The sequence below is a fragment of the Malaclemys terrapin genome, chromosome 10, assembly GCF_027887155.1.
Source record: "Malaclemys terrapin pileata isolate rMalTer1 chromosome 10, rMalTer1.hap1, whole genome shotgun sequence".
NCBI classification, from domain to species: domain Eukaryota; kingdom Metazoa; phylum Chordata; order Testudines; family Emydidae; genus Malaclemys; species Malaclemys terrapin.
Genome location: NC_071514.1, coordinates 41994825 through 42021185, shown reverse-complemented (window position 1 = coordinate 42021185; position 26361 = coordinate 41994825). Strand labels below are relative to the sequence as shown.

Sequence of the window (26361 nt, the reverse complement as noted above, 5' to 3'; positions counted from 1 at the left end):
AGTGCCCTGTGGGTGGATGGGGTGCTGTCTGCCTGTGGGACCCAGAGCCCGTGGCCAGCCCCAGGGGACTCTGACAAGACCCTCCTGCTCTGCTGCTAGGACCAGATTTTCAACAGCCTTCCAGACAGGTTGGCAAAGCTCTAGGGGAACTTGAGCCTCACGTGGGGTATCAGCACCCAGTGCCCTGGGCTTGGAACCAGGCAGAGCCTGGGGCTCAGGCGAAACTTGACCATCCCAAGAGAAACCTTTGGCTGGGGCCTGTCTTGATCAGCCATGAAGGGAGGCTAGGACCCAGGGGAACAGTCAGTCCCTGCTTCCACCTGGGTCACCTGAACCTCAGCGTCAGCTGGCCTGTGTTTCCTTTGCTCTCCCTGCCTCCTGCGCTTGCTAATAGCCAAGCCCCATAGCTGGGTAGCCCAGCCCCATGTCCCGAGATTACCAGCCCATCTTACCTGCTGCGAGCAGGTACCTGCAGGAGAAATGGGACAAGGCAGCCTATCGCCAGCACAGGAGCAAGGTACGGGACTGGGCGCAGTAGGATGGGGCTGAATGAGGTAGGAGCAAGGAGCCCTGGCCAGTAGTCTGGAAGTTCGGGGCATGCCAGGGATATGTGATCAGGCCCTAGAGAATCTACTCTGTGTGTGTAGCTGGACATGGGGAATCCAGTGGGTCTTTGGGGGAATTTCTACAAGAGGCTGCATGGTCCAATGGAGCAGGTACTGACCTGGACCCCAAAGACCTGGGTTCTTGGCCTTTCCTGTCCACACGCCTGAGCTGCTGTGTGAACTTAAGCAGCGAGCTCTAGCTTTGCACTAATCCAGGTTTGTAATTGCGCTGACCAGCCGCTGTTAAATAGCTCTGGCAGAGGTGTGGAGCAGAGCCATGCGTGTGCTGGTCTCTATTGAAAGCTGTCAGGTTTGCTAGAGCCAGTCGGCCTGCTTCGTGCATTGCTGTGGCCTGCTGAGCAAACCTTCTGATGGTGCCTGCCACAGGGATGGCTGCCTGAGTCTGCAGAGAGCCTGAAGCAGAGTCTCAGAAGGGGGGACACCCCAACCATTAGTAATCTCTCTGGGTGGTAGCTCTAATGGCCAATGGAGACATTTCAGTGGTACCATGAACAATGGCACTGCTGATCATTTCAGCGCATGGCATGGGGCAGGGGAGGGAGTGGAGCCCAGGGGTGGGAACTGGGAGCTGCTCCAGGACAGGAAATGCAGAGAGAAGAAAAGAGGAACAACAGCAGTTTGGGGATGGCACAGGAAGGGGCAGGGAGAGGAAGCTGGACAAGGAAGTGATCCAACGTGGGAGCTGCCTACCCAGCACTGCTCAGGGTGACAGTGAGATGGGGACAAGTAGAGAGGGACCCTGAGTGCAGAGGGCAGCTTGGCCCCTGGATCGCTGTACATCCCTGCTTGGGCCAGCAGGGGGAGCCCTACAGTGCACTCGGGGGAGCAAGCCCTCAATGCTGACGCTGGCCCACACCCCAGGATTAATCATGTCTAAGGCTAAGATTTAGTCATGGATATTTTTAGTAAAAGTCATGGACAGGTCATAGGCAATAATGAAAAAATCATGGAAGCCCATGACCTGTCCCTGGCTTTTACTAAAAATACCCTTGGGGGCTTGCAGCTCGAGGGTCCACCTTCGCTGGCAGCTCTTAGCTGCAGGGTTCCCTCCTGATGCCCACGGGGACCTGAAGCTGTGGGGGTTCCCCCTGTCACCAACAGCTGCCAGGAACTCTAGGGTTCCCCCTGCCGCCAGCCTGGGTGGCCAGGAGCAGCAGGAGTCCCCCTGCCATCTGTGGTGGCCGGGAGCTGCGGCGATTTCCCCTGCTGGCTGTGGTGGCCATCAGGAGCTGCAGAAAGCTCCTGCCGCCTGAGGCAGCGAGTGTACCTCGCAGTTCCCTGCCTCCGCAGACACCAGGGGACCCTGCAGCTCCCAGCCCACGCTGGCTGACGTCACGGAGGTCTTTGGAAATCACGGATTCTGTGACCTCCATGACTAAATCACAGCCTTAATCATGTCATTTGCTGGGGCCTGTGTGCAGGAGCTGGGGAGCCGTTCCCAGCGCTGGGGGGCAGAGCTGTGACTGGCAGCACCCACCTTGGGGCACCCAGGGCTTCAACTCTTCATTAATGAGCCACCGCTACTAGGCAGCCCTGCTCCCGCTCCCTAGGTGGCCATGACTGATGGGGAGGTGGTGGTGGTGGGGAATTATCCCTGCATTGTTTCGGGGGATGGGGGGGTTAAGGGGGTCAGCAATCCAGCGCAGAGAGTCCCGCGAGAAAGGTGCTGATCAGAGAGGCTCTTACTGTGCAATGTGCTGGCGCCCCCTTTGGGCGCAAGCAACGAAGGGGCCCATGGGTGGCTCCTGACTGCTGGGCGTTGCTCCAGGCCAGAAGTGGGTGGCACGGCTCAAGGCTGCCGTGGGGCCAGCAGGAGGTGAGGGCTGGCCCTGACTGTGACAGCTGGGGCGAGCCTGGGCTCTAACTGCCAGCGCTCCCAGAGCCGGCTCTGTGTACCCAGCCCTGCAGCCCTTGTGACTCTCCTGTCCGCAGGTGGATTTGGCTTCCCCAGCCGTGGACACCCAAGGACCGCAGCCCCCCAGCCACCTGCAGCTCAACCTGAAAAGGATGCAGGTGAGCAGCCTCTAGGCAGCATGTGGGCTGGCTGCTCTGGCGGGCGGGGGTTGCCGGGGAGCCCAGCGAGGCTGGGGGAGGTGGTTTGGGGAAGACCCGTCCCCAAGGATTTGCTGTTGCAGCCCAGGGCTCGCAGGGTAGGGCCAAACAGAAGGCCCCAGCCTGAGGGCCTGGCACTGGCAGACTCCCACTGATGTCAGGATGGGGCCCTTTCAAAGACACAGGCCCTTACCACAGGAGACCCCCCCCCCCCCAGTGGGCTCTGGGTACTGGCCCCAGAAACCCCTGATGGCAACCCTGGCAGGGGATTTCCTGGCCTGGGCCTTGTGGGGGGGGGGGGGAGGGGGGGCACAGGGAGCTCCCTTTCATCTCCCCCACCCCACCGCTCATCCTGCTCAGAGCCTTTATAAACCACCTGGCAGGGGATTGGCCATGACCTTCCACCTGCCTTTTGCATGCGAGTGATGTAATCACCCAGACATGGGCATTGGCGAGCCAGCAGGGGGTGCTCTTCCCTCGGGGTCACTACTGACCCAATGCCCTAGCATGGCGTTAGGGTGCTGTGCTGCTGGAGGGCCCTTCTGCAGGCTGGTCCTGTCACTTGTGATCATTAAGATCCCCTGGCACATTTCCCAAGGCTGCCGTTTTAGGTCTGGGGGCCTGGGCAATTCCAGCTCAAGGGTTGCCAGCAGGTTCAATCTGATGCATTATTCCACTTCCATTCCCCTCCTAAGCCCCAGAGCTGGTTGCATTGCACTGGAGCCTCGTCCTGAGATGGTTTGTAAAGTGCTTTGTTGTGAGAGGGGCAGAGAGCGGGCAGAGATGATGGGGTGACTGATTGATGACGTGATCTGTTAGTTGCCTCAAGGAGGGGGCGGCTTTATGCTCTGGATTTTGTCCCTCTCCAGCTAGACAGAGAGCGCCAGGCCATTAGAGAAAGAGACGACTGCATTCGCTTGGCCAGGCTAGTCACCATTGTGCAGTCCAGGGGGCGCGTGGACAACTGGAATAGCTACAGTATATGCAGGTCTGTGCCGCTGGCAGGGCATGGGGCTGGCAGTGAGAGCTGGGAACGGCTGGGGGGGGCAGGGCAGGATCCGCATGACAAAGGGACCCCTGAGTGGGGAGAAGCCAGCCAGTTCCCCCACCCAGTAACATCATCTCAGCCCCTCCCTGGGTCTGTTTGGACAAGGAAGCGGCCGATGAGCCAGGACTGACAGCAGGTGCTGACTAGACCCATAGTGGGCCACACCTCCTCGGGCCTTAACTTGCTCTAATGTATCTGGATCTTTCAGTCCTTGCGACAGGGGTCCTGAGTCAGCCAGGAAATCTGGGGCAGAGCAGGAGACAGCCCGTAAGAGCAGCTCAACGCCTGAGGACACGCTCCAAAGGGCCCGGGGAAGCCCCGTGGGCTGGGACACTTAAAACTAGATCTGCTGAAGCTCTAGCTGAAGTGCTGGAGGGTGCAAGTCCCACCCGCCCCAGGCCTCTCTGGGGCCTGGGCCGTGTGAGCCCAACAGACAGTTCTCCAGTCCTCTTCCCAGCGGCAGCGCGTGGGGAGAGATGGGCCTGAGCCAGGACCCCAGGCTGGGACCCCCCCCATGCGCTACGGGGATTTGTCATCCACAGCCAGGCTCTGGTGTAACTCAGACCCATCGCTGCTCTGGAGGGGGCAGAAAGGAGCAAACTGGGTAGAACATTCAGGCATCCCTGCAGCGAGTGCTGAATGCAGAGGGATCCCGTCGCTCTGCCCCATATGCCCCATCCACCCTCTCCCCAGCTGCCCCACGCCATTCCTTACAGGAGACCCTTCAACGTCTTTGTGCTTCTCAGGCCAGCCACAGTAGTGCCTGTGCTGCTGTCTGCCCAGCCTCTACTGCATTTATAACACCCACCCGATACAAAACCACAATTGGCCCTAGAATCGGCCATGAAAGGTCCAATCCACCCCTTGCTTCTCTCCCCCCACATCCTCCTCCTCTGTCCCTGTCCCAGGCTCCTTCCCTGTCTGCTTGGGAAGGGTTGTGTGAAGAGGTGGAAACTTCTGGGTTGGTCTGATTCCCTGCAGCACGGAGTTCCACCGCTGGAGCCACCCACTGGCCACACTCCACCCCCTGGCTCCCAGCTGTCTGATGGGCCACGGTGGAGAGTGGGGTGCAGGGCCTTACCCTAGCCCACAGGCCCCCCAGGTGAGGAGCAGGATGATGGAGCATGGGCGGCACTGGGGCAGTCCGTGTGGGAAGTCCAGCTGGGCTTCCTGGAGCTGAGGGAGGGCCTGGAGAAACTGGGGGTGGGAGATGGCGCCTACGGGTCCCAGCTGGCATTGGGTGGATTGATTGGTCTTCCCCCCTGCTCGTCTCTGCCCAGCAAAGGGCGAGGGCAGGGGAACCCTGCATCAGGGAGAATGCTGAGCAGCTGCTGGCCCAGTAGCGTCGGGGCGGGACCTCAAGGTGGAGGAGCCTGCAGAGAGGGCTGGGCCCAGGAGGGGAGGCTAAAAGGGCACCACGGCTCCTCCGCTTGTTCTCTGCCCCCAGCCTGAGCAGTGAGAGGCGTCGCCGGGAGCTGGCGCAGATCGGGGTGGAGAACCGGCGGCTGAGGCAGCAGCAGTCGGAGTACGCCCGGGAGCCCTGGGAGCGCCACTGGGAGAGGGTGGAGCTCATCCGCAACAGCATCGCCCGCTACCCCCGCGGCATGCGGGCCGTGCAGGTAACAGGCTGCCAGGGAGGCTGGGGGGAGGGGTCGCTGCTGCCTTGCGGCAGCCCCTAGGGACAGCCTGGGCCGGGCAGCGGCTGAGTCGCTGCTGGGCTAGGAGGGCAGGGAGATCCTTAGAGCCATTGCTGCTCACCCCCCGACATCGCCCGCTCTGCCCTCCCACTTGCTCCCTCTCTGTGGTGCCCACACTCCCTTTCCTCCTCCACTGTGCTCCCCTCTGGCCCCCCACTTTCCCTCCCTGACTCATCCCCACACTCCCAATGCTCCCCATCTCACCACCCCTCTCCTGCCCTAGGGAGGGGGGAGCCCTGGTCCGAGGCTGCCTGTCCCAGCTAGGTTGTATGCGCTCCACTGGGGTCTGGTGGGGATAGAGATGCACAGGCACAGATAGGCTGGATCCTCTGAAGTGGGGAGCACCCACAACTCCCATTGGCGCCAGCTGGAGCCCCGCGTGCCCAGCTGGAAACGTAGCCCCTGGGAATGCAGGGGCCGGGGAGAAGTGGGGCAGCAATTCATAGATTTCAGATCAGACAGGCCCACAGTGACCTACTCTGGCCTCCTGCATAACGCAGGCCAGAGATCCTCCCCCAGGAGCCCCGAGGAGATCCTCTGGAAAGACACCCAGTCTTGACTTAGAGATCTCGAGTGATGAGGAACCCACCCTCTGGCCCAAAGGTCAATTCCCTTCATTGTAAGAACACCTCACTTTGTGTCAGCCCAGCCCCATGGGTGCCCTAGAGCACCCAGCCCCTGTCCCACTGGGCGCTGACAGAATTCACAGCTCTGCTGCCCCCAAGGAACACTACGCACCAGCTTGCAAGTTACACCGCAGGTTCCCCACTCACAGCACGAGGATATGTTTGTAGTCAAAACAAAAGAGGATCATTTAACAGAGCAGAGATTTGAGAAGCAGCAAGTCAATTTAATGGCACCAAATGGTTACACATTTAGGGTTCCCTCCCCACTTTGAACTTTAGGGTACAGATGTGGGGATCCGCATGAAAGACCCCCTATGCTTATTTTTACCAGCTTAGGTTAAAAACTTTCCCAAGGCACAAATTTTTTCTTGTCCTTGGACGGTATGCTGCCACCACCAAGTGAGTTAGACAAAGATTCAGGAAAAGGACCACTTGGAGTTCCTGTTTTCTCCAAATATCCCCCCAAGCTCCTTCACCCCCTTTCCTGGGGAGGCTTGAGAGTAACCAAGGTGAGCACAGACCAGACCCTTGGGTTTTTGGGGCACTAAAAACCCAATCAGATTCTTAAAAACAGAACTTTTATTATAAGGGAAAAAAAGTAAAAGAAACACTTCTGTAAAATCGGGATGGAAGGTAATTTTACAGGGTAATAAGAGTTAAAACAGAGAGGATTTTCCTCTAGGCAAACTTTAAAGTTACAAAAAAAACTGGAATAAACCTCCCTCTTAGCATAGGGGAAAATTACAAGCTAAAACAAAAGATACTGTAACGCATTTCCTTGCTATTACTTACTATTTCTGTAATATTAGATGTATCATTTCAGTAGGAGCTGGATTACTTGCTTGATCTCTCCCTTTGTGTCCCAAGAGAACACCCACAGAGCACAAAACAAAGTCTCTCCCCCCCCCCCCCATTTGAAAGTATCTTCTTTCCCCATTGGTCCTTCTGGTCAGGTGCGAACCAGGTTATCTGAGCTTCTTAACCCTTTACAGGTAAAGGAGGGATTTTATGCTATCCTTGGCTGTATGTTTATGACACCCGTAAAGGTTAGCCAGCCCAAAGTGGCTCTCCAACGTCAAACAGCCAGACTGGCTCTGCCCCTCCATTCGTAAGACAAGCCAGCTGGCAGCTTGGACCCCTGGGGTGCCTCTGCAGCCGCAGTTACACTTCTCCATTGTCTTTACTTGTAAACAAGGTGACTCCCTGCTGCTCGGTTTTCCCCTGGAAGACTTTGCAGTCGTGTGATTGGCTTTTTGCTCAGATTCTAGCTAGGCCTCTCTGACAGGATCCCCGGAGTGCAGCCTGGGACTGTGGGACCTCTGTGCCCCCTTAACTCTCTCCGGCCTGGGTTGTCTCTCACAATGCCTTGCTAGTGACCAGCAGCAAACCCCTCCAAGTGCTGTTATCACTCAGCACAACCGCATGTGGAGACCCCACTCCCAGCTAGATTACATGAATGCTCCCAGGGCCACTCATGAATCACACAGAGAAAGGCACCAGAGCCAAATCCCCCCAGCTCCCAGCACTGTATCCCAGGAATATACCATCTTGCACTGCTCAAGGTGGGCAGTGCAGATTTATTAATTGGTTCACCAGTTCATCAATGGAAAGTGGATATACACCAGGCTTTGCAAAACCTGAGCAGATTTGCTACAAACTTCATGCAAACTCACTGGTAAAAATAAACAGTAAAACAAATTTATTGACTACAAATGATAGATTTTAAGTGATAGGCAAAGAGTCAGAGTTAATTACCAAAAGAAAGAAGTATAAGCACGCAGTCTAAACTCTCAACCCTATTAGATTGGGCAACATCTAGATTAAGCAGTTTTTCTCACCCCACTGGATACTGCAGTTCATAGTATACAGATTTCACCCTTGAAATCTGGGCCAGTCCCCTCAGTTGGCATCTTCAGGGTGTCCTTGTTGCTTGCAGCGTAGGTGGGTGAAGGAGAAAGGCAAAGCATGGGCCCCCCTATGTTCAGTTTTATACCCTCAGTCCATGTGCTTGGAAAACACAAGTCCAGGCATGTCTGGTGGGCATTGCTGAGTCTCCAGGCAAGGTTGAGCAATTCCCCGGGTGTGGTCTCATGCAGGTGAGTCATTGAATTGTAGCTCCCTTGCTGGACAATGGCTGTTGATGGGTTGTTTGACACCCCGCCCAGGTGTTAGTTACTTTCCTTGCTGTTGTCTCTGGAGGACTAATATCTGGCTGATTCCCCAACTTACAGCATGTTTTAGTGACAACCATACAACACAATTCTCATCACTACATATGCATTAATGATATACATATATGGATAGAGAAATGACTTTCAGCAGATCATAACCTTTTCCCTGCTACCTTACAAGGCATGCTTTATAGGCCTTTATATGTCATATATAAGTGGGGAATATGGGGGTTACAGGGCGCTCCCCCAAGGTACAGAATGTTACAGCCTCCATTGAGAAATAGACAGCATACTCAATCTACACACACTCAGGCAGGTAGAGAAGTGTCTCCTGCCTGAAAGAAACTTGTTGAACACTTGCTGGTGCCCAGCCCCATGTCACAGTGTTAAGAACATGATCCCCAGTATAGATACATAATTCCAATATAGAAAGAAGTAAGAAAACTCTTCAATGAACTTTAACCTGTATTTACAAAACATTCCGAATAAAAAACACTCTGTGGTCTTAAAACATAACTTTTCTTGCTTTAAGTTTTGAAAATTCAGTCACTAGTTCTTTTAGATCCAGTTTTCCAGCTATTTCATGCTCTATTAACATTGTGGCAAGTCCAACAAGTCTCTCTTGCACCATTGTTGAACGCAGATATGTTTTTATCAATTTTAATTTTGAGAAGCTACGTTCCCCACTAGCTATGGAAACTGGCAAAGTTAAAAGAATGCGTAGAACTATAAAAATGTTTGGAAAACTGTCTGTGAGTTTATTTTCACAAACAAACTTCAGTACTTCTTCAGGAGCGGAATGTTTCTTAAGTCGTCTTGAAAAAGCCTGAAGCTCACTACACGAATCTGTAGCATCAATATCTTTTGAATTTTCATGAGTCAATGCCGACTCTAGTTTTATACAAAATTCTCTTATCTGTTTTGCTGTTTTCTTTTACAAGCTGTGGATATCATATAGAAAGCCAAATACTGACTCCAGCTGCTGTATCTATTGAAATCTTTCATCAACCGAGTGAACAGCAGTATCAAGGACTGCAAAGTAGAAATTCACTTTGAACCTTTGTTTTGGGTTCTGAATGGGTGTGTCTCATCCTTCATACGAAAACTGCTGTTTCTTTTGCCAAATGCAAACTGGCTCTGGTTCAAATTCTGTTGGAAAGTCTATTTCTTCAGCAAGCTCAAGAGAATCTACCAGTGTACTTTTGAACCCTTCATCACTTCTGAATTCCTCCAGAATATTTTTGGTTTGCTGCAGTTTTTGAATAGCAGAATGTATGTTCAAGTTCTTTTCCTAAAGCTGCTTACAAGTGAGGTTAATCTCAAAAAGGATATTATACCACAAAATGAGTGAAGTCACAAATTTGAACTTGAAAAGGCCATTTGCAAGTGCTTCTCCATCAGAATGTGCCGTATTGCCAGATGATCCAATAAAGGTAGTATCATCAGAAATTTCAATTAAGGCATCATAAATGTTTCCAAGTTCATAGCGAAGAGGTTTCAAAGCATCAATGCGACTCTACCATCTTGTCTAAGTGGTTTCACAGTTAGAGAATTCACATGGCGAGTCAGAATCTCCCAACGGAGTGTTGAGCCTGAGAAAAACACATAAACACATTGCATCAGGTCAAAGAAACTGCTTGCCTCCAAACAGCATCATTGACAACCAAATTCAGAGACTGCGCACTGCAAGGAACGAAAAAGGCCCTAGGATAGATTTCCATCATTCTCATTTGCACACCATTGTCTTTACCCTTCATATTACTCACATTATCATAACCTTGGCCACATAAGTTTTCAACAGATAATGACATTGTTTCAAGCTCTTGTAGAATAGTTTCAGTCATAAATGCTCCAGTCATCTCCTTCAGTGGTACAAAACCCCAAAAATGTTCCTTTATGAGCACTTCAACATTATCTTAATCTGCAGACTTTTCCATATCCACAAAACGAATGATCATTGTCATTTGTTCAACATGACTCACATCTGGTGTACAGTCCAGTATTATTGAAAAGTATTTTGCAGAATGGTCAGCTTCTACAATTTTCTTTTTAATGGCATTTGCTAGGATTTGAATCAGTTCATTCTGCTATTTTTTCCTAAGTAATGAACCTGTGTTTCATGATCAGTAATTTTACGTAGATGCTCCTTCATGACTGGATCAAACAAAGCTAGGTATTCAACAAATTTTAAAAGTTTCCATTACCTGGAGTGTATAATTTTTCATTTCTACTGCAGCCACGGAATGCTAAATTTTGCCCACCGAGAATTCTCACTAAAGCAATCAGATGCTCTAATATTCGTTGCCAATATTCTTCTTTTTCCTTGATCACACGTAAATTTTCTTCATTGATAGTTTTTCCTTTTTTCAATTATAATTCAAGTTCTTTCCAATTTTGAAAACATTCCAAATGTTCTGTACTTCTTTCATGTGAAGAGAGAATTGAAGATATGTTTTCCAGTCCTTCAAACCATTTTCAGTAAGTGATGTACCAATTGCTTGATTTCTAAACAACTTGCAGCAAAAGCAAAACACTGAATATTGTAACCAGTTTCGATGAATTTCTTCCCCATTAATGAGTTTCCTCTTGTAATGCTGAGCAGAGAAGTTTCTTTTATTTCCATCCTTAGGGAAGGGAAATTCATGAACTTGTTTGGGTCCATGTTCCACGAGAATTTGCCGCACACTATCATCACATCTGGGCCATGAAGCTGGGTCCCCATACTGTAACTTGCTTGTAACTTCCTCATCCTTTCTTCCTTCTACTTCATTTACTTCAATTTCTGCATATGTCTCTGAAGGTGAATAAATTTTCTTCACTTCCATATCAGTCTGATGCTGTGAGCTGCCTTCATCTAGAAGTAAGTTTCTATCATCTTGAGTTTCCAAACTGCTTTTTTGTGGATATGAGCTACCCCTCATCTCAAAGTAATATACCTTCATCTTGATGTTCCAAACTGCTTCCATGCGGATGTGAGCTAACCTCCTCTCCAAGTAAAATTCCTTCATCTGGATGCTGTGTACTGCTTCCATCTTTATTTGGATTAAAGAGAAGATATTTTAGGAAGGATCCCTGCTGTTTTGCTTGGTCCTTTTCCTTCTCAGCCTTTCATTTACTCCTGAGGATTTTCTTTTTCCTCTTTCTGCCATGGGGCATTTGAATATTATGTACTGTGCTCCCAACTGCAAGCATTATAGCATTAAGGATGGCTGTCACACCCACCACATGGTTGGCGATTTAAACCACATTGCAGCCATCCCAACACATCTTTTCACTGCTTAAAGGTTCAATGATTAGTAACATACACTCACTTACCTATTAAAACAGTTAGTTACCGCGTTTACACGGAAACACAATGACCTTTTTTGACGTTACAACCCAACACTGGTTGTTTGGAAAGTAATCCCCTTCCTCAGGGTTACCTGCTTGGAGTGTGACATCATCGCTTTCGTAGTCTATTAAGCGTTAACGCTGTTACTTTCCTTTTATGGACCTTATTTATTACATGTGAACCAGTTATAACAAAGGAAAGTTTATAATTATACAGCCTGATAATAATGCTAAGGTTTAATAACATTAAAGATACTCCCATTTTGGATTTATAATGCTGAAAGATGTTATTCTTTATTCTTTGTCACCAAGATACACAATTTTCCACAGTATTCGCTCAATTCTTAACCATCTACCTGCGATGTGTGTTAAAATGACCGTTTGACATGTATCAACTTGTGATATCTCCGCTCTACATGAATTTCCGGCTATGCGACCTTGATGTATATTTGAGTTAGGTGTCACTAGCATTGCAGCTCTTGCCGCCAGCAGATGTGTTTCATTGTGGCTGAGTTATTGCTTATCAAAATTGCGGAATGGGTCATCTTGACCCTATGTCGCAAATTGAAACAAAAATTCACTAAAATATTATTTATTTTTGCAGTAAATAAAAGATTTGACATATTAATAAATTCTCAGAAATGTAGAGAAATTAATTATAATTCATATTCCCTCCGTATGTGCACAGGAATTGAAATAATGACATCTTCGTTATTTTATTTTATTTTTTTTCATTTTTTAAAAAAATTTGATTTCCCCCCCCTCGAATTTGGCTCCCCATTTCACTTGGCACCCTAGGCGACCGCCTAGTTCGCCTATATGGATGGGCCACCCCTGAGGCCCAGGGCATCCCTATAACCTCTTCCCTCTGGCACTGAGAGGCCCCTGGATCACAGCAGTCCTCGCACATCTCTGGGGTCCCAGCTGGTCAGCAGAACCTAAGATTTCCTTGATTTAAATCAGGTGTCCAGATGCTCCAGTGAGGGAAACACATCACTTGTGCCAGGCCTGGCTTAGGGGGTGGCTCTAGGCTGTGCTGCCTGATAGCAGGCTTTGAAGGGCAGGATGGTTAGTTTTTAATTACATCTCCTGGGAAAGAGGCCCAGGGGAGTTGTGCCTTTGACTTCAACAAAGCCAGGGTCGAATGGCAGGAAGGCGGGGGCTCAAAGACCCGCCCCCCCAGAATAGTGGGAGAGATTCGCAGAACCTGGCCCCCCTTGGCTGAGGTTCTCTGCGTCCCTAGGAGACCCAAGCAGGGTTGCCAACTTTCTACTTGCACAAAACCAAACACCCTTGCCTTGCCCCTCCTCTGAGACCCCACCCTTACCCCAAGCCTACTGAGGCCCCGCCCCTTGCTCACTCCATCCCCCCCCCCATCACTCGCTCTCCCCACCCTCATGCACTCGCTCATTTTCACCAAGCTGGCTCAGAGGGTTGCGGTGCAGGAGAGGGTATGGGCTCTGGGTGTGGACTCTGGGGTGGGGCCAGAAATGGGCAATTCAGGGTGTGGAAGGGTGCTCCAGGCTGGGGCAGAGGGAATGGAGTGCAGGGGGGCTGAGGGCTCCAGCTGGGGGTACAGACTCTGGGGTGGGGCTGGGGATGAGGGGTTTGGGGTGCAGGAGGGAGCTCCGGGCCAGGATCGAGGGATTCAGAGGCCGGGATGAGGATCAGGGCTTGGACTGGGGGTTGGGGCACAGGAGGGGGTCAGGGTCAGGGCTGGCCTTACCATGAGGCGAACTGAGGCAGTCGCCTCAGGTGCCAGACTGTGGGGGGGTGCCACTAGGACCCAGAGTGTAGAAAATTGTGTCTGCTGCTGGTGCATATGTAGTCTCTCTGCTCTAAATGCACAGAGATGCTGGAGTGCTGTGCTGGAGGAAGGAGGGCACAAGAGATATAAGAGGCAGGCAGGAGAAAAGGTGAGAGGGAATAACAGAAAGCAGCAGGAGCTGCAGGGAGAGAGAGGAGGAGGAGCCTTTTATGTACCTCTCTATCACCCCCAGGAGCCTGGACTGATTAACACCAGCTTCTCAGGGAACTTCCTGTTTCCTGAAGCTTCCCTGAACCCACTTGAGGAGAACAAGCAGTCAACTGAAGTAGTAGGAGCCAGTTAGGCCCTTAAGACACCGATATCTTCCCTCACTCAGGCCCTGCTACCAGCCTGCTTATTTGTCCCCTTCAATTGAGTGTTGAGAGCCACTGGCATAGGATAGCAGTCATGAGTGAAAGAAGACGACGCCCCTCTGCAGCAGCATTCAGAAAAAGAAAGAAAGCAAAGGAAGCTTTTCTATCTAAGTAGGAAGGAGCTCTCTGAGATACATATTTCATGGTGAGCCTTCCGGCCCCAGTGAGGATGTGAGTGGTGAGGAGATGCCTGATCTTCCAGTTAGTCAGAGTGCAGGTGACCTGGCAGCTACTGCAGCATCCATATCTCCATCTCACATGGATGTAACCATGCACATTCCTGAAGAAAAGTGTAGCTCAAAGAAGAGGCGCAAGAAACAGCTGCTGCTGAATTTAGTTCCTTAAGTCTAGATGATCCAGGACTGTGGACCCACTTGAGCAGTAGCCTGAGGGACTTCCTTGTACTGCATGTGCTACAGCAAGTGAAAAACTTCATGTTCCCCAAAGACAATGAAAATAGAAGTTTCCATCCAACACATTACTGGTGTGAAATCCCCAATGGTGACAAAGTGGAGAGACCATGGCTTATGTACTCAAAAACCCAGAATGCTGCATACTGTTTTTGTTGCAAACTCTTCCAGTCTAATGTTCCAGCCACATTGGGTTCTACAGGAACAAAGGACTGGAAAAATCTGGCTAGAAATCTGGCATGCCATGAGAAGGCAGCAAATCACCAGAGAGGAAAGAACTTGAGATGAGACTAAGGTTAAAGGCCACCATAGATGATCAGCATCAAGAGAAGCTTGCATCAGAGTCTCTTTACTGGCAAAATGTTCTGAAAAGGCTCATTGCCATTGTGAGAATGCTTGCTACACAAAACCTCACACTGCATGGCACTTCAGATCAGCTGTATGTGCCAAACAATGGAAACTTCCTTAAAATTGTGGAGCTGATGGCTGAGTTTGATGCTGTAATCCAGGAGAATCTAAGAAGAGTCACCACCCAAGAAATGTACACACACCACTACCTTGGAAAAACAATTCAAAATAAGATCATACAGTTACTGGCAACAAAAGTCAAACAGAAGATTGTGGCAGATCTGAAATCAGCAAGATATTACTCTGTTATTCTGGACTGCACACCTGACATCAGCCATACAGAAAAATGACTTTAACTGTGCGTTTTGTAACAACTACAGAACCTAGTGAAAATGTTCCTGCAATGGTGACTGTCAGAGAGCATTTTCTAGAATTTATTGACATTGATGATACTACAGGAGCTGGTATGACAAATGTGCTTCTTAAAAAGCTGGAAGATACGGGAATTGCAATAGCTGACATGAGACATCAGGGCTACGATAATGGTGCCAACATGAGAGGAAAGAACAGGGGAGTGCAGACACGGATCTGAGAGTTAAACCCTCGAGCTTTTTTTGTCCCATGTAGTTCTCAGTCATTGAACTTGGTGGTCAGTGATGCAGCATCAGCTTCTAGTGAGGCTGCTGAATTTTTTAATGTAATTCAAAGCATCTATGTATTTTTCTCTGCATCAACTCATCGATGGCAAATTTTGAAGCAACATCTGGGAACATCCTCTCTGACACTGAACCCACTGAGTGCCACAAGATGGGAAAGTTGAGTGGAGGCAATAAAGCCTATCAAACATGAAATTGGGAAGATAGATGATGCCATAGTTGCCATTATGGAGGATAATGCTATGACGGGAACTGTTCGTGGGAGAAGAGTGGCAGAGGGAAATGGAATCACCAGAAACATACATAACTTCAAATTTCTGTGTGGCTTAGTGTTGTGGCATGACATACTGTTTGAAATAAATGTTGTAAGCAAGAGACTCCAAGGTGTTGACCTTGATATATCTGGAGCAATGGAACAACTAGACAAAGCAAAGTCATACCTACAGTCTTATCGGTGAGGGATTTCAAAATGTTCTGAAGAGTGCACAGAAGTTGGCAGAGGAACTTTACAGTGAAGCTATTTCCCCACCCAGTCAAGAATACAAGAGTCACCGAAGAAGACATTTTGATTAAGAGGCATGGGATAATCCCAAAAGAGACCCCAAACAACAATTCAAAGTTGAATTCTTTAACCAGGTGCTAGATCAGGGGTCTCAAACACGTGGGGCTCTTGTGTGTGGCCCACCAAGCTCCCCGCGCCCCACCCCTCTGCCTACCCGTGGGATTGCCTCCTGATGCTGCAAGCACCGCACTGCTCTCTGAAGCAGCCGGCAGCACGCCCCTTCGGGCGGGGGGGAAGGGGAAGGAGGCAGAGGGCTCTGGCATTGCCTCCCGCCAGGTACCGCCCCCCACAGCTCCCATTGGCCGGAAACAGGGAACTGCGGCCAATGGGTGCTTTGTGGGAGGTACCTAGAAGAGCGGCAAGAGCCGCACAAGCAGGGAAGCCTGAGCCCCTCCCCCTCCCCCAGGGGCTGCAGGGACACGGTTCCAGGTGCTTCCTGGAATGAAGCAGCACGGAGCTGGGGCCAAGGCAGGCAGGGAGCCTGCCCTGGCCCCAGTGAGCGCCGCTGCCACCCCAGAGCCGCTCTAGGTAAGCGGCACCAGGCTGGAGCTCACACCCTGAACCCCGCCTGCACCCCCAACTCCCTGCTCTGAGCCCCCTGCCACATCCCGCACTCCTTCTGCACCCCCAACTCCCTGCCCTGAGCCCCCTGCCACATCCCACACCCCAACTCCCTGCCCTGAGCCCCCTGCCACATCCCACACCCCAACTTCCTGCCCTGAGCCCCCTGCCACATCCTGCACCCAAACTCCCTGCCCCAGTCCTGATCCCGCTCCCACTCTCCAAACCCCTTGATCCTACCCCGGAGCACCCTCCTGCATGCAACCCCCAACTCCCTGCCCTGAGCCACCTGCTGCACCCCGCACCCCGACCCCCTGCCGCACCCCTCTTGTACCCCACACACCAACTTCCTGCCCTGAGCGCCCTGCACACCTCCTGCACCTCAACTCCCTGCCCTCAGCCCCCGCTGCACCCTGCACCCTTTCTGCACCCCCTGGGGGCAGCGTTGGGGTGGGGACTTCAGGGAAGGGATTGGAATGGGGCAGGGAAGGGGTGGAAGAAGTGGGGCAGGGGCGGGGCCTAATTGGAAGGGTTGGCGTGGGGGTGGGGCCAGAGGCAGCCAGGGGGTGGGGTTCAGTGATGCGGCCCTTGGGCCAATGCACTAGTCCTCATGCAGCCCTCGGGGTCATCTGAGTTTGAGACCCCTGTGCTAGATTGTGCAATACAGTCAAAGAACGTTTCATGCAGCTCAAGGAACACAGCAGTGTATTTGGGATGTTGTATGATATTCCAAAACTCCAAATTTTCCAAAATATACCTGAAGAAGACCTACACCAGCAATGCAGGGCACTAGAGACAGTGTTGACACATGATGACATGCGCAATATTGATGCAAGTCATTCAGGTGATGAACTGAAAGCCCTTTCAAGATACATTTCAGCAGGATCAGCTCCAAAGACTGTTCTGGAATATATGTGCACAAATAAGATGACCATCCTCTTTCCAAATGCTTTTGTTGTTCTGCGCATACTTCTAACACTTCCTGTAACAGTTGCCAGTGGAGAACGCAGCTTCTCCAAGCTGAAGTTAATAAAAACACATCTATGCTCCACAATGACACAGGAGAGGCTGGTCGGCCTTGCAACCATCTCAATAGAGCATGAGCTGGCCCAGACTGTGGACCTTCAGGAAGCAGTTCAAATCTTTGCAACCAAGAAGGCATGGAAAGCACCACTTTGATTATTCAAACAGATAAAAATGCCAGTGTTTACTATGCAGACAAGAAAAGTTACATTTGCTGTTCAGGCATTTGAAAATTAAGTATCAGGGGGTAGCCGTGTTAGTCTGTATCTACAAAAACAACAAAGAGTCTGGTGGCACCATAAAGACTAACAGATTTAAATCTGTTAGTCTTTAAGGTGCCACCAGACTCTTTGTTGTTTTTGAAAATTAAGTGTTACTTAAAATTTTTGAACAAGGCATTTTAAGTTGTTAGTTCTCCTTTATTGGGGTAAGTAGCAGAGCAGTACCAAGAGAGGAGTAGAACAGGAAGAAGGCAGAATTGAGACCTTTCAAAGTTTTGGCCCAAGCGAGGGGCCATAGGGGCATCATTTGAGTTCCCTGCCTCAGGTGCCAAAATGTTGTGGGCCGGCCTGGTCAGGGTGCAGCCTTCAGGTGGCGCTTACCTCAAGCAGCTTCCAGAAGCAGCATGTTCCCCCTCCGGCTCCTACGCAGATGCGCAGCCAGGCAGCTCTGCGCGCTGCCCTGTCCGCAGGCGCCACTCCCGCAGCTCCCATTGGCTGTGGTTCCCAGCTTGGGGAAAAGGCAGTGTGTGGAGCCCCCTGGCTGCCCCTATATATAGGAGCCAGAGGGGGAACACGCTGCTCCTTCCAGGAGCCATGCGGAGCCACGGCAGGCAGAGGGTGCCTGCCTTAGCCCCGCTGTGCCGCCGACCGGCCTTCTAACGGCCTGGTCAGCAGCACTGACCAGAGCCGCCAGGGTCCCTTTTCAAACGGGCGTTCCTGTCGAAAACCGGACACTTGGCAACCCTAGACCCAAGCCCATGGCAGGCCTGTACTGGCTGAGCAGGGTAGGGCTGGGCTTACTGCATACTCTCCCCAGACAGGGCCCAAGGAACAGAGGCAGGAAGCTCTGAGCAGCAGGTTCCCCTCTTTGGGACACGAGGAGAGGCGGAGGGTGAATGCCACGCCCCTGATGAGAGGAGCAGCCTTGCCACACCAAGGGGCTCCTGGCGATGTGGGGCCATCTCCTCCGCAGAGGCCAGGGGAGCTATGGAGACCTTGTCCTCAGCGATCGGCTCGGTGGGAAGGGACGGTTCCAGCCAGCGGGGCACCTCAGGGCGCTGGAGCCTCAGCCCAACAAACCACCACAGCAGCTGTGCTGTCACCAAGAGGACTGGTCAGGTCGGCTGGGGCCATCGCAGGCAGGAGTACTGGGTGGTCATTGGCTGGTGGGCCACAGCCCCTCGAGCTTGTTGTGAGACATCAAGCTTCAGCTGGGAAACCCAGCGGCTCTTTGCAGCTCTGGAAGTGCAGACAGAATACCCCAGTGCCCTTGTCCAGGGAAATGGGCAGAGCCCGGCTCTCCCAGGCAGGCGGGTGCAGAGGAGCCATGACCGCCATCCAAGGGAGGCTGAGCAGAGCCCACCCGTTCCATCTTGAAACTCTGAAAGGCGGCCCCACCTCTCCCCCATGGAGTGGGGCAGGAGCTTCCATCTCTGCTCCAGAAGGTCTCAGCAGAGCCTGAAGCCCTCCCCAAAACACTCAACCAGGGAGCCACTGAGCAGTTCCCCTCTCCCAGCTAAAGTGTCAAAGGGAAGCTCTGTGCCCTCGGCGTGGGCCTTGGAGCTCACTGCCCCAGAGTCCTAGGGGTGTGGGGGTGGTGTCCCTGCTGCGCAATGCCCATATCCTTGTGGTGCAGGGGACACTGGGCACACAGAGCTTCCCCTGGGACCCCGTCTGGAACTGAGTACTGTCTGTTACAGCTGTCCCCCTGCTGGATTCCTTTCTGTTTGTGCTGAGTGCCACCCCCCCCCCCCCCCCCCCCGGCCATGGAACTGACCAAAGTCACAGCCTGGCCCTGCTCATGGAAATGGCTTGTGCAAACTGACTGGAGCCATTGCTCTGCTCAGGGAGGTGGGGGCTTTTTCGCTCCTTTGTCTAGATTCTTTGTTCGGACCCGGCTCGGTGTAGGGTGCTCTGCCCAGGTATGCAAGACCTAAAGTGGCCACATAGCTAAGCATATGAGTCATACCTGTGACTCAGAACTTGCCCAAACATGTCCTGTGCCTACCTGCAGTTTTCCCTGCCTTCTATCCTCCCCTGGATTAAGGGGAACCAATCAAAGTTACTGGCGGGAAACTGCCTGAGTTTGCCCTTAAAACCAGACATTTTCTGATCAGACCCCCGGAGAAGGTCCTTGCTTTGCCACCTGGTCTGATCAGCTAGGGGTCTTTGGGGGGCCCTCTCCCCGCTCTCGTTTGTTTTTGAGCGTACCCCCTGTGACAATGCGGTTCTGGCGGAACCCAACTGAGAGTGCCAACTCAGGACAAATTGCTCAAATAGGGCAGTTACAGCCCAAGGCTGGGGTTTTTTCCACCTCTAAGGCAAACCAAACCAGCCAGACTAAGAGGACTTCGGTCTCACCCCACCGGCTAACCGCAAGTCTCACAAGCCATTTCCTTAGACACTCCAGTTTCCCAGTATCACCACCAATACCACTCGTTATGGGGACAAATGGTTATGAAAACCAATACCCAAATAAAAGAAAAAAGGTTCTCCTGATCCCAAAGGACCAAGTCCCAGACCCAGATCAATATACAAATCAGATCTTACCCACAAATCACGCTGTTGCCAATCCTTTAGAATCTAAAATCTAAAGGTTTATTCATAAAAGGAAAAAGATAGAGATGAGAGTTAGAATTGGTTAAATGGAATCAATTACATACAGTAATGGCAAAGTTCTTGGTTCAGGCTTGTAGCAGTGATGGAATAAACTGCAGGTTCAAATCAAGTCTCTGGAATACATCCCCCGCTGGGATGGGTCCTCAGTCCTTTGTTCAGCGCTTCAGTTTGTAGCAAAGTTCCTCCAGAGATAAGAAGCAGGATTGAAGACCAGATGGAGATGAGGCATCAGCCTTAGGCTAGGTCTACACTACCCGCCTGAATCGGCGGGTAGAAATCGACCTCTCGGGGATCGATTTATCGTGTCCCATCAGGACGCGACAATCGATCCCCGAATCGGCACTCTTACTCCACCAGCGGAGGTGGGAGTAAGCGCCGCCGACAGAAAGCCGCAGAAGTCGATTTTGCGCCGTCCTCACAGCGGGGTAAGTCGGCTGCGATACGTCGAATTCAGCTACGCTATTCACGTAGCTGAATTTGCGTATCTTAAATCGACTCCCCCCTGTAGTGTAGATGTACCTTTATATAGTCTTTTCCAGGTGTAAGAACACCTCTTTGTTCTTACTGTGGAAAATTACAGCAAAATGGAGTCTGGAGTCACATGGGCCAGTCCCTGCATACTTTGCTGAGTCTGAAGGCATATTTGCCTTCTCTCAATGAGTCCATTGTATAGCTGATGGTCCTTAATGGGCCATCAAGCAGGCTAGGCAGAGCTAATCTCAGCTTGTCTGGGATGTCACCCAGCAGCATAGCATAAGTTTGCCATACAGACAGTATAGAGCCAATATTCATAACCTCAACTACAAAACTGATACACACATATAGACAGCATAATCATAACCAGTAAACCATAACCTTGTCTTAGACACCCCATTTGACCCCCTTTATACAAGATTTGGGTGCCACTACAGGACCTTGGTTGCAACAATGATCTATATGGTCCCAGTTTATGTCAATAACGTCACACCCCCGTTTTTAAACTCCCCTCCCACGAACAACGAATTTGTGCCTGGAGATCTCCTGATTATTGTAAGCGAATCGAGTCCTCTCTGCGTCCTCTGATGGTGAAACTGCTGTTCTTGCTGCTGCTTTGGGGATTGGTAAGGAAAAACCTCTTGCACACTCCCCTTGTTCTGGCTGCTGGCTTTCTTTCCCCAGCAGGCAGACCCAAGCTAACTCCTTGGTCTGTATCTGTAATCTGCTTCTAGCTCCGCAGCACCTTTGCTGCTAGAAATAAGCCTGCTTGCAGCCACCACTAGTTAAACACCCCCGCCCCCCCCCTTGAAGCTGTATCCTGGGCACACACCACTCTGCCCTCTGGAACTACCCCTAGTATAAGGTGCACCCATTAGGTTAGATTTAGCCTTTAGTCTAGATAAATTGTAATTTCATTTTGCATAGTTGTGGTTAAGTTAGGTTTAGAAAATTGCTTGCATTGTACTCTGTAAGTTAGGCTTAAAGAATTGTTGTATTGTGTTTTGTTACTTGTACTTGCTAATTTGTGTGGTTTTGGTTAAGTTAAATCATAGATAAGCTTTTGCTGTGTTCTGTATAATTGTCTCTGCTGTTTAAACTTGCAGCCTGTCTGCTCTCTGTGTGTGTGTGTCTCTCTCTCTCTCTCTTAATCCCTTCCCCCACGTACTCACCCTGCTCCTACTGCTGCCAGACCTCAATTGTATTACTGAAGTCTAGCATAAAACCCCATTGGTTACTCTTTTTCTCTCTAACACCCCTCACATTTTACATTTACACCACTGTGACACATTTTTAGCTAGAGTTGTTGGTTATTTAACACATTTTACCCATAACTGTTAGTTGGTTATATGCTGCTATGACACACCCTTTACATAGAAATTGTTAGCTACCTGTTACATTTATACTTCAGTGTTAATTGGTTACCAACTGTATTGTACCCCACTGTATTGTACCCCACTATTGAACCCCCCCTATCCTATTTACTAAAAGAAACCCCTCCCCAATTGTCTACCTTAACAAACCCCATACCCCTCACTATTGAATTTTCCCTGTTTTTCCATTTTCTTAATAACGTTTATTTTATACCCCACTAGTGCAGTAGTTGTCCCCCAAGATCCCCTACCTGCTGGCAGGGTCATGGCATCACGAACAGGATCTTGGGGTAACAATTGCTGCCTCCCCTGTCCCTGGAAAGAGGCCAAGACCTCTGGGACAGATGAGGATCAAACTAACCACCTGCAGTACCACTCGCTGCAAAGTAAATAGCAGCCTGAGGCTCTAGAGTGGGTCTGCACAATTGGCAAAGGCCAGAGCTCCAGGGTGTACATTACCCACCTGGGGCTCACTGATGTGGTGCCTTTTAACCTGTCACCCCACATGTAGGGCCAGCCCCGCTGATTCCAGCCTCTGGCTAACCTGCACTAAGGCAGGAGAGCCAGCTGCAGATTCAGATACTACCCGCCTCTGGAGGGAGGTGGGGAGGGTCATGAAAGCCTGCGGGGGGACCCCATCTAAACTCACCCCGGAACCCCGAATTTTGCAGGGGTCCCCCGCCCACCGAATACTAACGGACCTGGTACAGAAGCTAGAAGGGGTTCGGAAGCCCAAGAAACTGTGGCCTGATGTATACAACCCCAAAAGGTGGCCACAGTTGCCTATGAAATACTGGCCCAGGCCCTTGATAAGGTAACCATTTTACATGGGGCCCTAACGACCTCGGCCAAGGAGGCCGTTAGCCAGCCCAGCCTGGAAGGGCCGCCACCACCTACCAGCCCAGTCCCAAAGAAACTAGCCAGCCCAGTCCCAAAGAAACCCCCGAACACCCACCCCCATATGTACACCCAGAGGCCCCACTCCCCCTCGAAAAAACCCCGCTATACCCCACCCTACCCTCCACCCCACCAGATGCCCAAGCCCATACACTCCCACCCACTGTGACCTCCAGTGAGGCCCTGCCTATATCCATCAGCCGAATAAAGGTTGATGGTCAGGGCAACTCCACACAGGTCACAGAATTCCGGCCCCACTCCAAAGCAGAGATGAAGGAGTTCATCTCAGACACCGCTAGGGGAGCCAATGAGCCGCCATTACTGTGGCTAGGCCGGTTGGCCCTGGAACATGGACAGGAGCTAGTGGATAGGGAAGAAGGCATAGTGCTAGCCAGGACCAGTAGCTGGTCCCGGGGTCTTTCAGGGAGCCCGGTAATATCTAACACCGCATGGCCCCTAACTGCCCCAGCCCTGGCCTTCCTCCATTTACAGCAATCCCTTCAAGGGATCCAAGTCCCGAAAGGAAGTGTCAAGGACCTCTCTTCCCTAAGATGTGCCATCGCAGGGGGGTCCATCATGCTATGGTCCCCTGCCCAACACCCTCTAGGACTAACTCAGGCTCAGATTAACCAGGTTAATGCCTTCCGGCATGTTGTTGACCCCACTGAAATACCCATAAATGAAGCTGCCATTGACTTAGCCATGGATAACAGTACCACCCCTGACACCGGAACAGTTCTGTGGCTAAGGGGGTATGCTAGACACCCCATTGGGCGGCTCTATGAGGCCCTCGAGAGGGTGAAGTGGCCTTCAGCCCAAGCCCTACCCATTAGTTCCCACCCACCACACACCAGCCCACAGCCCAGATCCCAGCACCCGGAGCGTTCATTTGTAGAACGGAAAATTTTTGGATTCTTGTTGCATAAAGGCCTCACTAAGGAGGTTGTGCGTAAGCTCAGCAGTGAGCAGCAAAAAATCTTGGCCATAGCTCCGGCCAGGGGACCCCCGCCCCTATTACCCGCTAGCTTTTGCCAAGGGTCTCGTCATCCCCTTTTTGCTGGACACGGGGACACAGGTGTCCATTGAAAGACCGGGCTCCGCGTCTTTGGCACGTGGTGAAGCGCCTCCATTGTGCCGTTCCGAATCGGGACCCGGTACCGCATCCTTGGTGCGCAGCGAAGTGCTGTCGACGTCCCGGCACCACTCCCCAGCTAAGAAGCAAGGGAAGTCTCAGGACAGGGGTGAGGCCAGACCCGAGCTGGGCAGCCCGCGATCCCCATCGGGACGGAGACCTCTGACTCGAGCTGAGCAGAGTAGTCCAGTCCCGTCTGCGCAAGCCTCACCGGAGGTACGCATGCCTTCGACGCCAGAGGCAGCTCAGGCTGCACGTGACATCTTGGCGCTTCCGGTGCCGGGAGCGCCGCCTCAGTTGGGCCCCCGGACCCATGGGAAGCTGCCTTTGGGCACCCATCAGCCCTCCCTGGAGGTGTTGGAGGTCAAGACACCGTCCCGGGTTGAGGTGCTGAGCAGAGCCCCAAGACGCACGTCAACTCCACATCCAGACTCTTCGACGAGCAGTTCCCACTCCTCCGCTCTTGGACGCCATCGCAGAGACGACAAGAGACAACGCCGTTCCTCTTCCAGCTGCTCCGAGAAGAACAGGTCTCGACGCCATCAGCACCGGCGCTCATACTCAGAAGCCCGCTATCGCAGAAGCCATGCCCTAAGCACGTCTCGAGAGTCCCTGGCACCACGGCACCGTGGCCACAGGCACCGCAGGGAGTCCAGATCTAGTTCCTCGGACATCTACCTTTCAACATCGTCCAGGTCGAAATCTCGGGGTAGGAGCCGTCACAACAGAGACCACTCCAGTCATTCCCATGGCACTGTGCGCTCTTCCAGGACTTCAGCTTCGGTACGCAGCCGTCTCTCCCTGGGCCGCACTGCACCGCAAGAACAACCAGTCCTGCCGCCCGATGCACATCAGTTCCAGGCCATGCCTTGGCAGGGACAATGGTGCCAGTGGGCACCGTGGCCTCAGGCACCTGCTCAGCCAGGACCTCGCTCCGTGGCGGGAGCCTCTCAGGGCCGACCCGCGTCGCCTCCCTGGCACTGGGATCAGGCCGTGGGCGCCAAACCCCCGGCACCGACTCCGGTACCGAACCCGGACGTGGAGCCCACGATGCCGTTGGCCGCCGAAGGCACCGCACCATCCACCTCTTCAGCACATGGCGATTCAGTTGCGGTACCGCCTCCCTCTTCCCAAGAGGACTTTAAAGCACATCAAGAGCTGCTTCAGAGGGTGGCAGCCAACCTCGAGCTCCGGGCCAAGGAGATGGAGGAGCCCTCCGATACTCTCTTCAATGTCCTCGCCTCCTCGGTACCGGGGCGTGTGGCACTCCCTTTCCACCAAGGAGTCGCCAATATCACCATGGGCCTTTGGCAGACCCCGGCCTCTCTTGCTCCTATTTCCAAGAAGGCCGAGAGGAAGCACTTCGTCCCCGTGAGACGTCTCGAGTACCTTTACACCCACCCAGCTCCAGACTCCCTGGTGGTAGAGTCGGTCCACCACCGCGAGCGGAATGGTCAGCCCGTGCCCACGCCAAAGGACAAAGACGCTCGTAGACTTGATACCTTTGGAAAAAAGGTTTATTCGTCAGCGAGTTTCCAGCTCAGAATGGCCAACCATCAGGCGCTTCTGAGCCGAGTTTAATCTCTGGGGATTCCTCCCCAAGTTTGAGCCCCTCATTCCTGACAAGGATGCAAAGGAGTTCCGGGAGCTGATTGAGGAGGGTGCGACCACCGCCAAAGCGGCTCTCCAGGCGGCTTCGGATGCAGCGAACACAGCTGCTCGTTCGATGGCTTCCGCGGTCTCCATGCAACGGGCGTCATGGCTCTCGCTTTTGGGACTGTCGTCAGAATCCCAGTCCATAATGCAGGACCTGCCGTTAGATGGCAAGGCCCTTTTCGCGGACCAGACACCCGTCTGCATGGGATGAAGGACTCCCGCACCACCCTGCAGACGATAGGCCTGTACATCCCGCCTGCCAAGGACAAGCCCAGGCCTCAACCCTCTGCTCCGCTAGCTAGGGGCAGATATGAACCCCCCACCTAAGCGGCAGAAGGATCAAAGGTGCCGGTCCCAACGCCAATCCCACTCGGCCCCACGGCCTGGGGCCTCGAAAGCCAAATAGCTGGGGAAACGGCGTTTTTGACTCGTTGAGGGGGGTCATCGGGCCTGTTGCCAGTGTACCCCCTACCCAATTAATAAAGTTACCTTTTCTAAACCGTTTATCGGACTTCCAACTGCAGTGGTCCCTTATAACGTCGGACCAATGGGTCCTCAGCACCATCTCCCAAGGGTACAGGCTGCAGTTTGTTTCAACCCCTCCCAACTGTCCCCCGTCCGGGCAGCTGGCAGGGGCCCCGGAGCATGCCCTCCTTCTCGGCCAGGAGGTAGAGCGCCTCCTCTCTCTGGGAGCGGTG

At 52.2% G+C, this 26361-nt stretch overlaps 1 protein-coding gene across 1 annotated transcript; it reads left to right on the top strand.

The window, feature by feature from the left end:
• The first annotated feature begins 424 nt into the window (after window positions 1-424).
• Window positions 425-15146, top strand: LOC128844482 (uncharacterized protein CFAP97D2-like). The gene is made up of 5 exons (XM_054042247.1): window positions 425-517; window positions 2559-2639; window positions 3548-3666; window positions 5174-5345; window positions 15117-15146. Exons 1-5 carry the CDS (start codon window positions 425-427, stop codon window positions 15144-15146), a joined length of 495 nt encoding a protein of 164 aa, XP_053898222.1.
• Window positions 15147-26361: the final 11215 nt, after the last annotated feature.

Coding starts and splice junctions, on each gene's coding strand:
- LOC128844482 (XM_054042247.1), top strand. CDS start 425: ATGTCCCGAGATTACCAGCCCATCTTACCTGCTGCGAGCAGGTACCTG. Junction 2,640..3,547: donor TCAACCTGAAAAGGATGCAG/GTGAGCAGCCTC, acceptor GTCCCTCTCCAG/CTAGACAGAGAGCGCCAGGC. Junction 5,346..15,116: donor GCGGCATGCGGGCCGTGCAG/GTAACAGGCTGC, acceptor TGTCCCATGTAG/TTCTCAGTCATTGAACTTGG.